The sequence below is a fragment of the Mustela nigripes genome, chromosome 9 (assembly GCF_022355385.1).
Source record: "Mustela nigripes isolate SB6536 chromosome 9, MUSNIG.SB6536, whole genome shotgun sequence".
NCBI lineage: Eukaryota > Metazoa > Chordata > Mammalia > Carnivora > Mustelidae > Mustela > Mustela nigripes.
The window spans coordinates 33317986-33334958 of NC_081565.1; the positions used below are offsets into that span (position 1 = coordinate 33317986).

At 52.3% G+C, this 16973-nt stretch overlaps 1 protein-coding gene across 1 annotated transcript; it reads left to right on the forward strand.

Annotated features, from left to right (window-relative positions):
• Positions 1-1160: 1160 nt before the first annotated feature.
• IGFBPL1 (insulin like growth factor binding protein like 1) lies at positions 1161-16973 on the forward strand. Its single transcript, XM_059412253.1, has 5 exons — positions 1161-1636; positions 10223-10332; positions 10993-11109; positions 12492-12645; positions 14553-16973. Exons 1-4 carry the CDS (start codon positions 1186-1188, stop codon positions 12639-12641), a joined length of 828 nt encoding a protein of 275 aa, XP_059268236.1. The 5' UTR covers positions 1161-1185; the 3' UTR covers positions 12642-12645; positions 14553-16973.

Sequence of the window (16973 nt, forward strand, 5' to 3'; positions counted from 1 at the left end):
AAGGCTGAGCAGGAAAAGCCATCCATACAGCTGGGTCAGCAAGTCCTCCCCTCCATCCCATGCCTTCATGCGGCCACACAACCAACTCCAGCAATCAGGAACTCGTAGGTGTTCCTGTGTGTGTCCCCCGCCCAGGGCTGGGCCAGGGATGGGATATACAGAGCCTGACAGCCGGCAGGCGGCGCATGAATACTTAGCTGGCTACATGCTATCATGTCTTTCCACCCCCCACTAACGGGAGACTTGGGTCAGGACATACATCACAGCACTACTCCTACTAACAAAAGCACACAAAACAACTGGCTAACTGATTCCTTTTTTTGTGCAATTAAGCACGGCGCCAAGTTTAAAAGCCTGAGACCAGTCCAAAACAGATCACCAGATCTCATCACCACCATAGTCACTTTTGACTGTGAAACAGACCATGACTTTAGTAGCATTCAGGGGAGAAAAACAATTAAACAATGCTCCATTGTTTGTACAAGAAATGATAAGAGGTAGGGGAGCTATGGGAAATAACCATAGATGGAAAAACCAAGTGCAGAATAATGCGCAGGGCACTACTCTGTGTGTGTGTGTATGTCTGTGTGTGTGCGTGTATCTGTGTTTAAAGGGAGGAGCTCTACAATCATACAGGCTTTAATGGGCACACAAAATTTCTGCAAAGACACAAGAATCTGATAACAAGCGGCGTCCTGAGGTTGGGTTGGGACACTGGGTCACAGGATGGAAGGGAAACTCTTTTCATCATTACACCTATCTGTAACCTCTGAAATTTTAAACCGCATATTCCCTCTTTAAAATAAAACTTTGAAAACTACCAAATGCAAAATAAAATTACGAAGCGCATCCTTCTGGGGGGGATCAAGGTACATAAAATCTGGAGTTAGCCTTGGATCTGGATCCTGGCGCTACCCGAGCGACCTCGAGCAAGTTCCCGCCCGGAGTGGGCCAGTTTTTCCAAGAGGCCACTGGGTCCACAAGAGCAGGTGTCGGGACATCACTCTAGCTGGGAACCCCGGCGTCCGCGAGCCCACCCCGCCGCGCTGCTCCCGGGCCCCGGCAGCCGGCTGCGGCGCCCCGCGGCGGAGGCCCGGCCAATCAGCTGCCGGGAGGCGGGCGGGGTGGCGGCGCGCGCAAAGCACAGCGCGAAGCAGAGGCGCCACTGCCGTCGCGAAGCAGACCATGCCACGCTCACCCTCGCTCTTCCCGCTGCTGCTGGTGCTGCTGCTGCCGCCGCTGGCCCCAGGTCTCGGATTCCGCGCCACCGGCGGCCGGCGCCCCGAGTGCGCTCCGTGCCTGCCGGAGCGCTGCCCGGCGCCCGCGCGCTGCCCTGCGCCCGGGATCGCCGCGCGCGACGAGTGCGGCTGCTGCGTGCGCTGTCTGGGCGCAGAGGGCGCGAGCTGCGGGGGGCGGGCCGGCGCGCGCTGTGGCCCCGGCCTGGTGTGCGCCAGCCGCGCCGCGGGGGCGGCGCCCGAGGGCACGGGGCTCTGTGTGTGCGCGCAGCGCGGCGCCGTCTGCGGCTCCGACGGCCGCTCCTACCCCAGCATCTGCGCGCTGCGCCTGCGCGCCCGGCACGCGCCCCGCCTGCACCTCGGCCACCTGCGCAAGGCGTGGGAGGGCCCCTGCGAATTTGGTGAGTCTGGCTTCTGCCGTGCGGAGCTGGGACAGGAGGAGAAAAAGGGACCCCAGCCCTCTGGAATGTGGGGCAGAGGATGCCTGCATGCACCATGACTGAGAGCCTCAGTTTCCCCTTCGGAAGTAGTTTTTCTTACCTCGCCAGGAGACTGGGGCAGGAATCCACATCCTTCACCCCTTCCCAGGCTCATGGAGATACAAGCCCTTGAGCTGGTCAGAATTTTGGTGAGCCTACTGCCTCTTTTGGTACTTAACTACCAAAAGGCGTGCAGTTCTGTGCAGGCCTGCCATGCATGCCTTCACCAGACTGGGAGTTGGGGGAGGGGGTGTCCTGCTGGGTGTAAGTCCCCCGAGACCAGCAGCGAGCCAGGCCAGGGTCAGGTTTGGGAGCGGAGAGCGAGGTAAGATGAAGATGCCAGAGGAGGAGGAGCTCCAGACAGGGCATTAGGAATCACTGGGCGAGAACCCCAGGTTAGGGCCCTGCTGGGAGACCCTGAGGAATCTCCCACCCAGGACAGGTAAGATCTTTAAGGACCTAAGTTCTGAAAAGATGATGGTGCCATCAGGGCCAACCTGAGTTTTGTGGGTCTAAGGCTCATATGATTTGGCGGGTAAAGGAATGGAAATGTATTCATTGCTGGGTTCCTAAAAGCTTCAGGTTCATTACGGTCCCAGGAAAGTCATGTATGGGTGCCGTGATTGCCCATCTCTATAAGTAACTTTTTAAAACTCAAACAACAACATCAGTATATGGATGCCCAGTGGAGCACCCTGAGGCCCATTAGGTTTTGGAGAGCTGCCCCATCTTCACTGCCTGGAGCGGGCAGTGGAGAGTTGAGGGTGAGTGAGCTTGTGGACCGGAAGTTCCAAGGAACCTGGCTTGAGGTTCTGACTTAGGCCTGGAGACCCAAATCTAGACCTAAATGCGTAAGTCGGTGTAATGACTTTAGCTCCGACAGGGAAGCCTTGAGGGTAGGGGACAACCTTTTCCAGGCCTTGGAGAAATTCTAGTATTATTTCCGCCCAAGCATTCCAGGTACGTGCACTGAAGTGCAGGAGACCCAGCGGGCTGCTGGGGATGGGGAAAGAAGGCTCCTGTCCTGGGTATCACAAAACCGATCCGTTGCCCACTGAGGGGGCTGAGGCAGTCCCACAGCATGGGAAAGACATTTTTGGCTATTCCTGGCTGGGGCTTCCAGTGGAGGAAAGAGCTGGCAAGTGCTTCCCGATCTGCTGCTGCTGGTTCCCTGAGCAACCTTGGGCAGGTCCCTGCCCCTCTCTGGGCCCCGTCAGCCCTGTGGAGCCACGGTTGAGGTCCCTTCCACTTGGAATCTTTGTTTCTGGTCTGTGGCATTTAAACAGTCCTGCCTCCTTCCTTCCTCCAGTTCCTTTCACTCCTTTTTATCATCTGCCTTCCCTAACAGTTAATTCACAGGCAGTTCTCTTTGTCTCCAGACAAGTCACAGTTTCACTCCACACGCTGGAGACGCAAGAAATGCTGACCAAGTCCCCAGGATCTAACGGATGCTGATAGTCTCAGATGATTTCTCCCTGGAGTGTTGTTCTGTTCCTGAGGCCGAGCCTCCTTGAAGACATACAGACGGAATCTGCTCTGCTGCAGAGGAGCCTGAGACCCAGAGGGCAGGGGACACAGCCAGGGTGACCAGTAAAGCCTGACCAGCATCCAGAACCCGAGTGCCCTCTGTAGTGTTCTTTCAGGACAGGATTTGAGAATGTTAAGTCAGGCAGGTGGTGGTTGCCATGGTTACGAGAGCACGGCCAGATGGCAGATGGCAACACCATACCCCTAATTCATTGAAAATTACCAAATGACAAGTAAATGTGACAGCCCCTCCACTCTGATCTATGGGCTCTGAGGCCCACCCCAGGCACAGGCCCGGAGAGGAAAGATGTCCAAGGGGCCAAAAGGAAGGAAAGTCAGAAACTGCTTTTAATGATCCCGTTAGTGACAGGCAACGGGCCTCCCCAGAATTCAGCTCTCCTCCCCTCCCCCCACCGCAATTGTGTCATCTGCCACAGCCCCGGGCACTGTTGTCCCCTCTCTTTGTGTCCTGAAATGTTTGTGTGGCCCTGCGCTGGTGTCCTGGGGAAGCGTGGCAGTGTGGACAGGGACATCTTTCCCAGCCAGCCCCAGTGGCACCTCATTCTGGGTTGCCCCAAAGCCATCCTTTATTGAGAGGACGCAGCAGGGGCACTTTTTAACAATGCCCCCAGGGACCCTGGTGAAAGGGAAATGGGCTGAGTCTTAGCAGCAGCTGTTCTGCCTCAATATGGTTAATAAAATCACCCCTCCCCAGCTCTCACCTACCCTTCAATAAGCGAGCACCTGACTTGAACGGAACTAGACCTCGATAAATATTTATCAGGTTCCGCACAGGTTGGGAAGTGTTCTCACTCATACTTCGGAGGGGCGTTTGCAAACCACTTTCAGGCTTAAATTCTGGCCTTTGCCTATGCTCTGAAACCGCCCCCCCATGCCTAATAATTAGGGCAATCCTTTGATTAACACATTGAATGAAGACATGCCCAATTCCAGGATATGAATCCTTTTTTTTTTTTAAACTATTCCTTCTTTACTGTTGGGAATCGCTCTTGCCTCCCATCTTCCTACTCAGTTTTCACAACTACCCTGGCCTGATCTCACTCTGATTTAATGGAAGGGAAAACTGAGGCACACAGAAGGGAATTCCAGGGAGCTGCGTGACTAGCTCCTAGCCGAGGTGAGGCCCCAGCCTGGGTATGCCTGGCCCTTTTCAGGCAGAGCCACACACCTCTAGCTCTCTGGCCACCTGATTAGGAAGGGGCTCCAAATTGGCCACCCTTGAATCTTGAAGGGTTTTTTGGTCCCGATCCATCGCCCTCCTGTTTTCCCCCCAGTGCAGGCTGCTGGCTCCCCTGCTTAGCACTGGGGGATGGCCCCTGAGAGGAGTGGGGATCGCTTCACAGAAGGGAAGACATCTCAGGGAACCCTGGAGGACTTGTAGAAAATTCTTGGGGAGAAAGGGGGATGGGAAGATAAAAGCAGGTAGGGGACATCCCCTGGTGGGTGTGACCCTCGGCTGCCGGGCAGCTCCCCAGGGTCATGGTTGGGGAAGGCGGCGAGGCTCAGAGTGGCGTGGGCAGGGGCATGGCCAGCCTCGAGCCCTGGCTGAGGGGTGAAGCTTTGTCCTGTACTAAGTTACTGGTTTCATTTCTTTGCTGTTAAGTGGCATGGCGTTGTTGTCGCCACTGTCATTACTTGAAAAAGCTGTGCATGCATCCTGACCGTTGGCCGACGGGAGAGGGGTGGGATCCTGTAGGTAGCAGGTTGATAGCAGGTTCTGAATGCTAAATTAGGTTGGAACAGGGTCCCGGGCCACTACCCACCAGGGCACCAGGCCCCAAAGCTTCAGTGAGCTCCTGAGATCCTGAATCTTAGAAAATTCACCACCCTCCGTTGACATTCAGGCTCCGCTTAGAAATCGCAGTCTGTGCAAGGCGCGTGTTACCAGGTAACCAGGAGAGGCTGCGAACGCCACTTTGTGAGAGGGACAAAGAAGGGGGGGCCTCGTGCTCAAAAGCCTTTCATGCTGAGGGAGGGGGTGGGAGGCCCAGGCTGCAGGAAGCCGGCTTAAGCTGTTTCTCCTTCCACACCCGAACATGACTATTAGCATAAATTATCAGGGCCACGCTCAATGCGTCTATGATTAAACTCTTCGGTTGTGCACTTCTTTGTACAAGCAGATGGGGTCCTGGGGGATGACTTTTGAAATTCTTTCTTTCCTGGGCACCATTAACTTGAAAGAAACCTCAGAAGCATGTGCGAAGATCTTACATTCTAGCCGTCAAGGACATACCTAGGTTGACCATGTTGGGGCGGAACAGATCTCCACACACTGGAATAACCGTCAGCTCCTCTCACTCGTACAGACCCCCATGGTTAATAATTCAGTCATATCCGTCCTCTCCCTTCACCCCAGAGGATGTGGGGTAGCAGTCACTGTCTTCATTTGCAGACAAGAGCAAAATGGTTAATGGCTTGTCCAAGTCCCTGTGGTTGGCACTGGGACCCCATCGCAGGTGGGTACGCCTGTGGGTGACTATTCCGTCACCTGATGGGTGGATTGGTGCCCTCCCAGCTTTTCTTGAGCTGTTGCTGGCAGGGACAGAAGGAGACAAGTCCTTAGCAAGAAAGAGCTAGAGAGACGAAGCTGGCAGGTCCACAGGCACCCACCAGGCACCAAGCTCCCTCTTGAAATCCACATTACTCTTGTTACAAGCAGATAGAAAAGAAAGTGCAAACGTGAGGTGACAGGCTGTGCCCCAGGCTCTCCAGAATGAGGGCTGTGGGCATGGCCTCTGGAGCCTCCCAGCAGAGCCCACCTAGCACCTGCTCTCTGGAGCCAGGAGGGACTCTGGAGCAGGCCAGGCACTTTGAGGAGATCCCCATGAGGCAGAACAGCCAGTCAAGTCCTCAGGTCTCTCTGTGGAAGTCTTTTACAGTTTGCAAGGGGTCTTGTATTTCCTCCTCCCAGTAGTTTATGGAGAGAGGAGGAGAGGAGAGGGGAGAAGAAGAAAAACAGGTGCCTGTGCCCATTTTAAAGAAGAAACTGAGACCAAGTCGCAGCACTGGGGCGTGGCAGAGACAGGATTTGAACCTGGGTGCATCCTGCCTGTGGTAGTCATGACATTGAACAGCCCAGCACCACACTCAAATGAGCCATCAGGGACAATAAGATGAATGTCCTGTGAGTATAGATGACGTATCACCCATTTAATAGTGTTTTCACGAGAGCTGCTCCTGGGGCGGGGGGAGATGTATGGAGGATTTTTTCCTATGCAGAAGAGAGTAAACAGAGCAGGCTTGAGACTATCCTTAGAAGGGCCTGCTGGCCAGGCTGACCCTTGGCTGGGTCTGGGAACTTGGATTTGGGGACAGTTCCCGCTGTTCCCTCAGTGATAAGAGTGACTTTTGGCCTGAGCTGTTTGGGCCAACACCGTTTTTTATGCTGCATGCCTGCTTTCCTTCCGGGACCCTGGAATTTGGGTACACGCTGAGCAAGGAGGCCCTGGTGACCTGCCCCCAACAAAAATCCCGGACTCGGAGTCTCCAGTGAGCCTCCCTGGCAGAGAGTGTTTCGCACGTGTTGTCACCATTCACGGCTGGGGGATCCAGGGTGTCCTGTGGGGTCCTTTGGGAGCAGCGTGTGGAAGCTTGTGCCTGGGCTCCCTGTCTTTACCCCGTGAGCCGCTTTTCCTTTTGCTGTTTGCTTTGTCTCCTGTCACAGTAGTAAGTCAAGCTCTGAGTCATACTACTGAGGCCTATGAGTCCTCCTAGCAAATCAATCAACCTGGGAATTGTCTTGGGGCTCCCCCAACACAGTCCCTAAGGAACTCATTCTTGTTCTGGAATGGAGTCCATTCAGACAACAGATGATTCACTTTAAAACTCAGTGAAGAGTTGATGGAATCAGGGTACCTGGGTTTGAGTCCCTGCTCCTCCAGGCGCTTCACTGTTCTGAGCCTTGGTTTTCTTGTCCGTAAAATGGGGATAAAAGCACTGGCTGAGCAGGGTACATGGAAGTGTCATCTGAGTAGAGGGCAAGACTTTGGGACAAATCTCAGAGCTAGAACCTGCACTCCAAGACTTGCCCAACTGTCTAAACCCAAGGAATCCTACCTAGCTCCACAGCTGATGAAATTGCTGGAAAGATAGAACAGGTTAATCTCTGTGAGCAGACGAGAGTGCCTAGCACACAACAGGCTCTCAGAATTAGGTGGTGGCATTATCACTGTTATTGCTGTGATGATGATGATGATGATGATGATGATGATGGCTGATTCCGAAGGGCTATTATGGATAAAAACATTTTACATTTAAAAGCAGATATGTTAATATTAAAACCAGATTACTATGACAGGGAGCAGCCTGAGAAAATTTCTTGACACGGACTGGACTCTTCTAGATCTTGGTTGTGGTGGTGGTTACACGACCGTAGGCCTTTGTCAAAACCCAAGAGCTGTATTCCACAAGGAATAAATATGCTATATGTAAATTTTAAAATAAATAAAAATTTGAATGTTACTTTATCATCGAAAGCTGGGGGCTCCTTTGTCAAACAAGTGCTATTTTCTGCCACAAGATCAGTAGCAAAGACAGCATTTCCAGGACAGTGTTCAAAGGAGGGAGAGGGAAATTTGAGGAGAGAGACCGTTGAAATGTGATTTACTGGTTTATTCATTTAGGCCTGAAAGGGATTGATGAAATCTCATTTAAAATTTATGACTTTACATGAATGAAAGTAAAACATGTTGATTGAGTGTCCCTTTGGAATCCATTGAGGGCTTTGGAATATGATACGGTTCTGATTGTTCCCCCAGTGAGCCATTTGAAGACTGTTGGGCTCCAGCGGGGGAGGGCATGTCGGCGGGAGGGTGAGGATAAATTAGACTCTCTTTGTCATATTGCAGATGCCCCCCCCCCCACTGGAAAGCAGGAGTGCAGTGGTTCTTTGTGGCAGTTTTGCAGGTGGCTTGGCTGCTTTGGGAGATGTTAGAGGCCTAGGACCTTAGTTCATTAGAGGGCTTTGGCTACACTCAGTGTTGTGGGTAAAGCCATGATGCTCAGGGGGCAATCAAATGGGCACAACTAAAGGACTGGGGTGACCAGGATAAGGGGGAAGAAAGCAGCCTGGGGGCAGGGAGCATAGTGTCTGTATTCAGTGGAGGCTAGTGGGGCACCCAGGGGGCCGTAGGGCTCCAGTCCGGCAGCCCTGGGATCAACATGTGGGAGTTACAGGGAGATAGGTTTTAGCTCCAGATGAAGGAAAACAAGCTTTCCTACCAATGGAGCTCTCCTAGGATGGAATGCCTCGCTCTTCAGGTAGTGAGTTCTCTGTCAGTGGAGGCATGCAAGTAGATCCCAGATGGTCAGGCATAGGATCTTGAGAAGTTGGGCCACTCCAGTTTGAGACTCTGGTTCTAAGACAATTTTCCAGAGATCTTTTTTGGTACCAACTTGACAAGTTCTGTCAGAAGGGGCCAGACCAGTCTTATTTCTGTGCCCTTTCACTCCCTTTTCCCTCCCCCTCCTCCTGCAGTCTTCTCCCTCCCTCCCTTTGCTCTTCTTTTTTATTGCAGCTGCACCCAGGCAGGTGAGGTCCCTTTCCCTCTCCAGAGCCATCCATGAATCACAGGGGAAGCCCCAAGAGTGTAGACCCTTGCAGTTTGATGGCCAGAGAAGGAATGTTTTTTTCTCCTCATTCGCCATGTGTTCCTTCATCCAGTCATGTGTATACCAGGCCGTCTGAGGCCCACTTACATGTCCTGTTAACTTAAACCATTGCTGTCACACTCATCACATGGTAAGATCAGTTCAATGGCCCTACGAGCAAGGGACATTATCCCCATCTTAACAGATGAGCAAACCCGAGCAGGGAGGATTCCCCCCACCCAGGCCTACTCACTGCATCTCGTCCAAGACACTGCTGGGCCAGATGCAGGGATGGCCCCAGTCTAGAGGAGGCCGGTGGACATACCTGGACTGCCAGCAGGCCATCCTCCAGCAGCTCAGAGGGGTACGGACATGCTGGTCCTGGACTAGGACACGTACCCTAACCCTCTAGGTCCTGCAAGAGGGGGAGCCATCCCCCATGGAGTTGGGGAGTGCCTTCCATGCAATGTGGGCAGGTCTACTGAGGGACAGGACGCAGGGCCCAAACACCGAGGTGGCCAGACTTGATTCTTATAGCATCTGTGTGAGCAGATAATGTGGTGGGTACCAGGAGGAGGGCGGTGTGGGGTGTCAGGTAAGCACTTCTAACCCAGATGCCTGCAAAGTCCCCACCTCAGCCAGCCAACCCACACCCTCCCTTCTCCTTTCTGTAATGCTCTGACAGCCTAGAGCCCCATTGCCTGGGGATGGCAGTCCTGGAAGTAACCCCTCTCCAGGTGTCCTCGATTCTGGTGAAGGGGGGGCCCTTCGGGTCCTGCAACCCTGCCCCTGGGGAGGGGGCCGTGGGCCTCCAGGAGCCTGCGACTCTGCGATATGCAAATGAGCGTCTGGGCCGGGCCGCGGGGGGGGGGGTCTGGGCGCGTGCACACAGCTGTTCTGCTTGGCCTGTTCTTTGGACCGCCCTCCGCGTGCAAGGAGAAAAGCCCATCTGTTCCAAGACTTGGCACTGGGGAGGTGACACCAGCCCCTCCTGAGCCGCTCTGTGTCTCGAGTAGCTGAGCTGCAAGCAGATGGCAGCTGGGGTCCTTGGCGGGAGTGTGACGAGACCACGGCTCTGCCACAGACGTGGCGGGCGATCTAGGAAGTCGCCTTTCCTTTCCAGGTCCCTGTTTTCCTGTTGGTAGAACAAAGGGGCTGGATGAGGAAGCATGGAGGCGTCCCCCCGGGTCTGAGGGAAACATGCTTCCGGGCCTCTGAGTGTGCTCTTCGCGCGTGGTGAGCTTTCCTCTGCTGCGGCTCCCCTCACAGGGGACGGTCCCCACAGGCTCTCTGCAGGCAGGGGATTTTCCACGTGCGATGGCTTGGAACCTGGCAGGGTAAAGGTTGTGATCTCTTGTCTTCTTCCTCCAGCTCCTGTGGTCGTCACACCACCCAGAAGTGTTCACAATGTCACCGGGGCCCAGGTGTACCTGTCCTGTGAGGTGAGGGCTGTGCCCACCCCTGTCATCACATGGAGGAAGGTATTTACATCCAAGAATTCCATATGTGTGTATGTGTGTGTGTGTGTGTGTGTGAGAGAGAGAGAGAAGTGTTTCCTCTAAGTGTGTTGATGTGTCTGTCTTTATATGCGGCGCAGATGGTTTAAAAAGAGATCTTACCTGTCACTCTTCTACCTTCAGGCTTATGCTTCGAAACTTCCACCCCACAGCTCTCCCCAGAGCAGGGGAGCCGCCATCCTTCTTTGTGCCATTTGCCCCCTCAGCCACTTTGCTCTCCAGAAAGTTCATCTATTTATCTTTCCTAGAGCCTACCTCACAGGATCTGGGTTTTAGAAAGACTACCCAAATCCCATTCCAACACTAGCTCTTCCTGCAGGTCAATTTTGGAGAGACTGGTGTGGATCACAGCCTATGATTGTCCACCTATGTCAACAGCCCCCACTAAGGGCCAGGAAACTCTGAGAGATAGCGGTGGTGTCTGCATCGTTACTGTCCAGCAGGGGGTGCTGTCTGCACAGACATTTAGGTTCATGAAGCCACCGACGTTTTAATAGGAATGAGAGGGTCCAGGGTCTGGCCTTTGAGTCAGTAGGAAGATGAAGACAGCAGGGATATATGTGATGAGGTTCTTACCCAGAGGCACTTTTTCTAAACCACTCCTGGTTTTTCTGTCCTCTGTAGGTCACACAGTCTCCTGAGGGTACCCAGGTGCTGGAAGACCTGCCCGGGGACCATGTCAATATCGCTGTCCAGGTGCGAGGGGGCCCTTCTGTCCACGAGGCCACAGCCTGGATTTTGGTGGGTATCTCATTTGTTTAGGATGAGTGGCTATTACTGACCGGCTCTTACAAAGCACCCTTTATATTTTTATAGCACGTTATACATTTCAAAGTTCTTCTTATCCTTTTCTGGTGGGACCCTGCACTAACTGTGAGGGAAGTTTCACCCCCAGGAGCATAAGTGATCTTCAGCGGTGGTCAGAATTATGGCCCCAGAGAGATGTCCCCGTCCTAATCCCTGGAATCCGTGGATACGCTATATGCAACAGGGGATTAAGGTTGTAGATGGAGGGGCGCCTGGGTGGCTCAGTGGGTTAAGCCGCTGCCTTCGGCTCAGGTCATGATCTCAGGGTGCTGGGATAGAGTCCCGCATCGGGCTCTCTGCTCAGCGGGGAGCCTGCTTCCCTCTGTCTCTCTCTGCCTGCCTCTCCATCTACTTGTGATTTCTCTCTGTCAAATAAATAAATAAATAAAATCTTTTAAAAAAAAAAAAAAGGTTGTAGATGGAGCTAAGGGTGCTCATCAGCTGACTTTAATAAAGAAGTTATCCTGGATTATGAGGGGAGGGGTCCAATATAGTCACAAGAGCCCTTTAAATGCTAAAGTGGGAAGCAGGAGGGAAGAAGCCAGAGAGCTGGTAGTGTGGGAAAGACAGGAGCCACCTTCTCTGGCTTTGAAGATGGAGGAAGAGGACCACAAGCCCAGGAATGCTGGCAGCCTCTAGAATGGGAAAGGCAAGAAATGGATTTTTCCCTGTGACCCCATTCCCCTGAGTGGTGTGCATACCCTCTGCCTGGTCTGTAGAGTGGCTCCTGGCTGACAGAGGTGGTTGTGCCCAGAGGAAACAAGAGAGGAGGGAGCAGGTGTGGGCGTGAGAGCAGGCTGCTCCCGAGGGGCGGAGGGGGTCCGCGTTCTCCTTGTACTCCCATCTCGGCCTGGCTTGGTGACTTCTCCTCCCAGCTCAGACACTCAGAATGCAGTCGAGTCCGTGTGATTTTTTCAAATCAAGCACCTTCCCCTCTTTATTACAAGAAGGTGTATGGGGAAAATGTTCTCCCTGGTGTTATTTTGTAAGGCTGTCTCCAGTGGGAACACTTGAGGGTCATTCCTTGTTCAGGAGACTTTTGTTCTTTTAACTCGCAGTAATTTCCTTGTTATGTATAATGAAAGGATCAGGTAGCTCACAGTAAAAGGCAGGAATGCAAAGGAAACATTAAAATGAGGGCCACCACAGAGAGGACACAGAGAAGAAACGTTAACTCATGGCAGTCAAGGCAAGAAGAGGAATAGTGAGCTCTATCTTATTTTAAAAAAGAATAAGACATATCATTAGGAACTAAGCAAGGAGGAGATTTTGCCATGTCGTATATAACTACATAACCTTGCCTGTTTTACTTCTAGATCAACCCTCTGAGGAAGGAAGATGAGGGAGTGTACCTGTGCCATTCAGCCAACATGGTTGGGGAGGCCCAGTCGCACGGCACAGTGACAGTTCTAGATCTGAGTAAACACACAGCCCCCCGCCTCCCAGCTCCGGATGACCGCCTGTGATGCGGTAACGTACATGTTATGGACTAAGTCATTTTCAGTGTATATACACTCGTGTCACAAGAGATTGAAATGGCTGCTAAGATGCATAGTAACAAAGAAGAAAAATACATAAAGCAAGGAAACCAGAGGAATACCAAACAGGGAGTAGGAACATGTTACAGCTAGCAGGTAGAATCTCTAGTACGTTCGACACTCATACCACTCTGGGCCTCCCACTGAGCGTGCAAACGCAAGGGCTGTGCACATTGTCGGTTTCCACAGGTAGGGAAGACCAGCTGTCGCTTTGTGTTTCTGAAGCTGAAAGAACATTTCCTTCAAGTCCTAGAGGGGACACAGAGACAGCAGACACGGTCACTGTGACAGCACCATGTGAAAACAGGCCAGCAGAGGAGACAGTCTGAGCTCCATTTGCTGACCCCAGGTGCATCCTTGCTGGCAGCTCTGCTGTCTCCAGGCCTCACCTCCCTGTCCTCAGCACCACCGGCCTCAACAGCGTGTCAGGGAGAATCTGCATCCCCCTGGCCCCTTGGCTCATAGTCCTTACACACTCCCCGCCCCTGCCACTGCGTGAGAGCTGGGGTTGCATCTGTCCCCTGCCAACAGGTAGGCCGTGAACCTAGGAAACAAGCCCCTTAATTAGCCAGCATGCGCTGCGTGACCACCTCTGGAGCTGGCTGGTGCACAGCCACCAACGTTTCTGTGTTGCTCACATTCCTTGTCGTGGTGGCCCGTCGGCTGGCTGTGGCTCTGTTCCATGTGTCTTATCACACAGGGACCCAGCGAGAGGATCAGCCCCAAGGTGCACAAGGCCCATTCTTGTGGCGGAGGGGATGAGCAACTGACGTAGCCACAGATACACAATCCCCTTTAAAGATTCTGCTCGGTGAATGACACATCGTCTTACCTCTGGCAGTCCCAGCATCCATGCGGTAGGGGGCGCTACTCTGTCATGGGAGCTCAGGGATAGGCACACATGTAAGCCACTTTCTCTCCCATTTCACCACTGTTGTGGGATACCCTCTGCGTGCAGGACCTTCCGTCCATTCTGTGGGGTGCACAGAAAACCAAAACAGTGACCATCATTAAAATACAAGAAGTGCCATGTTAAGGAAGTGAGGGGCGTGTATGAGTTTGAAGCCAGAGGGGCAGTTTAGAACTGGGGGCAGCAAAGGAGAGGTCGCTGAGGAGGTGGCATGGTGGAGGAAGTAGCTAGAGCTTGGGGGAAACAGGCGCAGAGAGAGAAGGCGGGGACATCCTCAAGTAGGAATTCAGACAGGTGAGGGTTCCTAAAGTTGCCCTCCTGATACTCTGCTATTTATGGGCATGTACTAGTGTATGTTGTTATAACATGTATTGGGAATTTTGTCCTGCATGCTTGTGTGCATTTATATGTATGTACCTATGTATGTGTGTCTCTATACATATTTTATGTTTTAAATATGTATACAATTTTTAATAATATATAGTTTTAAAATACGTACACAATGGTACTAGGCTATGGATGTAGTCTGTTATAGATGAGTTTTCAAAAGGGAGCTACAAAGAACCATGGTATTTTAAGACCATTGCCACACAGTTCTTCAGTTCCCCCTATAACATGCTGTACTGGCCAGCTCTCACTTACATACTTCTAGTACTGTGGAGCTCACTACTATAAGACATCCATCTTTGGGTTTTCCAGTAGTTGAAAGTTCTTCCTTGTATTAAGCTCAGCGCTTCCTCCCTGAAATGTCTACCCAGGTCTCTCATGTACTTCTTGGATGCCCCCAAGGCCCCTCTTCTCAGCAGCACTTCCCCTGGCCAGGAAGATTTAGGGTTAAGGATTATTCCCCCCACCCTTTCCATTTACCACATAGTTGATTGTGACACATCAGGCTTCTTTCCTCTCAACCTTTTCTCTCTTTCCTCTAGGGTCTTAGAAACATTGATGATGGGAGGTTGGAAGAGTCAAGTCATGCATCGTTTTCCTTGTGAAGAGTTGGAGAAACCGTGTTTGTAGATGACCCCTTTTGTATGTTTTTACAAATTAGATGCAAACTAGATTCGTATGCAGATGTAGTTTTTAGCAGGGCAAGCATTGGGAAACCAGACTGCATGTGGCTTTTTTATACTTTCGAAATGAATTGCTCTGTGAGAATTCTTTTTTACCTAACCCCTCCCAGGAAAGGTCACCTGGCGGTATGCTTGTTAATTCTGAAGGGCTAGAACAAGAAGGCCTGTGTCAGCCGGGAGTCTTTACCTCGTTTGTCTGTGACTGATTAGTGTGTGTTGTGGGAGAGGGGGAGTAGGATCATGCCGTCCTCTGCCTGCTCTCCGACTTGCTGTGTGACCTGGACGGGCCCCTCCCCTCTCTGGGCCTTTGTATCCTCACTGGGAATGTGGCCTCCGGACTAGATACCTCCTGTGTCCCTTCAAGTCCTGCCATCCTAGAGTAAGGTGACCCTGTGGGAAAAATAGGGGAGGCAAAGTCTCAGCATTCTTTTTAAGTGGTATTCCCTCAAAAACAGTTGCCATGGTTTCATACTAGGCCGTGGAGCTGGCAGGAGCTCCTCCTTTCCCTGCCATTCCCTGCCATTTTCCCACCTTAAACAGATGGAGTCCTTGGCTCGGTGTTTGGGGACCAAGACGTCCCCTTGTCAGCAAGCCCAGCACTCTCTCACCAGGTGGGCAGTCTCCCTGTCTTCTGGACGTCAGACTGAGGAAACAGGGTCAGGGGCTTCTTTCTCTGGGCTGTGGGATTAGAGTGTAGTCGAATACCTTGTACTTAGAGAGATTTTGACCTTACCCAGAAACAAGGCTTTCTTTCTTTTGACTCTCTTTTCTTTTTTTTTTTTTTTTTTAAAGATCTTCTCTGTTTATTTGACAGAGACACCGCGCGAGAGAAACACAAACAGGGCCGAGGGAGAGGGAGAAGCAGGCTTCCCACCGAGTAGGCCCTGGGATCATGACCCAAGCCGAAGGCCGATGCCTAACGACTGAGCCACCCAGGCGCCCCTATTTCTTTCTCTTTTTTTAATAAGAGGAGTATTTAATACCTGGGTGAAAAAACAGATCCCTCAGGTGATTCAAAAAAAATTTTTTTAAGTCGGAATTGGGATCTCATTGGTATCTTGTCCTTCAAGTTCATGAAGTGCTTTTCTGTCTGTGGTCACCCCAGCTCGAAGACAGCAGGCAGGGGGAACATAGGTGTCCCTCCCCTCCCCTTTTCAGATGAAGAAACCAGGCTCTGAGAGGGAGGCGCCTGCCCAAGGTCTGAAGACCTCTGAGAAGGACCAGAACTCAGGGCACCTGGCCCTTGTCAGCCCCCTTCCTTGGCCACAGGGCTGCTGCTCGGGTAATCTCCTAGCTGTGTAAAGGAAGGTGCTGGCCGGTTCCGGGGGCCCTGGGGATCTTACTCCTGCTTAGCTTCTACGGCACACTCCCATGCCATTCCCGCTAGGCATGACATTCTGGAGTCCTCTTTGGAGTTAAACTTTCTGCCTTGAGCCTGGCCATTCCAGATCTGAAATAGCGGGGTGGCATCATCCCCGTGTCCTCAGTGGCGGGAGCATGGCCTGGGGATCCAGAAACATGAGGTCCATTTAGGAATTCATCCCTGGCTTGCTACCTGCCTTCAAGCAAGTCCCCTTCACCTTCCAGACCCCAGTTTTCCTCATTTGAATAAGAAGGGAAGGAAACTAGATGGGTGGTTTGCAAACTTTAAAACATCTGGAACCCCTTTCTTTGAATAAGATCAGAGCTGAAATGAATGAACTAGAAGCTGTGTTTGTCGGTTGGAGGGTGGGGCTGCAAGGGCCCCACTCCTGTCCCCTACCCTGCACCCCGATGCCCTCCCCGCCCTGCCCCCTGCCCCCCACCACAGGGGTTTCTGTATCCAACGTCTGCCACTAAGTCTTTTGGGATGTGAATAGTTAGAAGACTTGCTTGGAAAGGCACTTAGTGAAACTATCAGGAGAAGCAGGGATGCTGTGGCCCTGGAGAAGATGCTAGAATAGTCCCGCATCTGGTGAGGGACACATTCAGCGAAATCACTTGACCTGCCTCACGTGTCCCCAGTCACAGCTGGAGGTGGGGGCTGATGTGCAGAGAGAAGGGGGTTGGAGCACTTGCGGGGCAAAGCTGAACATGGAAACCGCAGGAGGCTGGGTTCATGGCATAAGGATGTGCAAAATTATTATCATGTTGCCCTCTCCGAAATGTTCACCAAAACCAAACAGGCAGAAAAACGGGATTGTTCCAACCTCATGACTTTTCAACCAGGCAGAGCCTGTGTTTTCTGCCCTATTGTCATAAATGTGATGATGTTACCTGACCCCTGCGCCTGAAAATAAA

Bases quoted from the DNA above. Each gene is read 5' to 3' on its own strand.
- IGFBPL1 (XM_059412253.1), top strand. From the start codon at position 1,186: ATGCCACGCTCACCCTCGCTCTTCCCGCTGCTGCTGGTGCTGCTGCTG. The intron at 1,637-10,222 runs GTGAGTCTGGCT...TTCTTCCTCCAG, and splicing joins GGAGGGCCCCTGCGAATTTG to CTCCTGTGGTCGTCACACCA. The intron at 11,110-12,491 runs GTGGGTATCTCA...TTTTACTTCTAG, and splicing joins AGGCCACAGCCTGGATTTTG to ATCAACCCTCTGAGGAAGGA.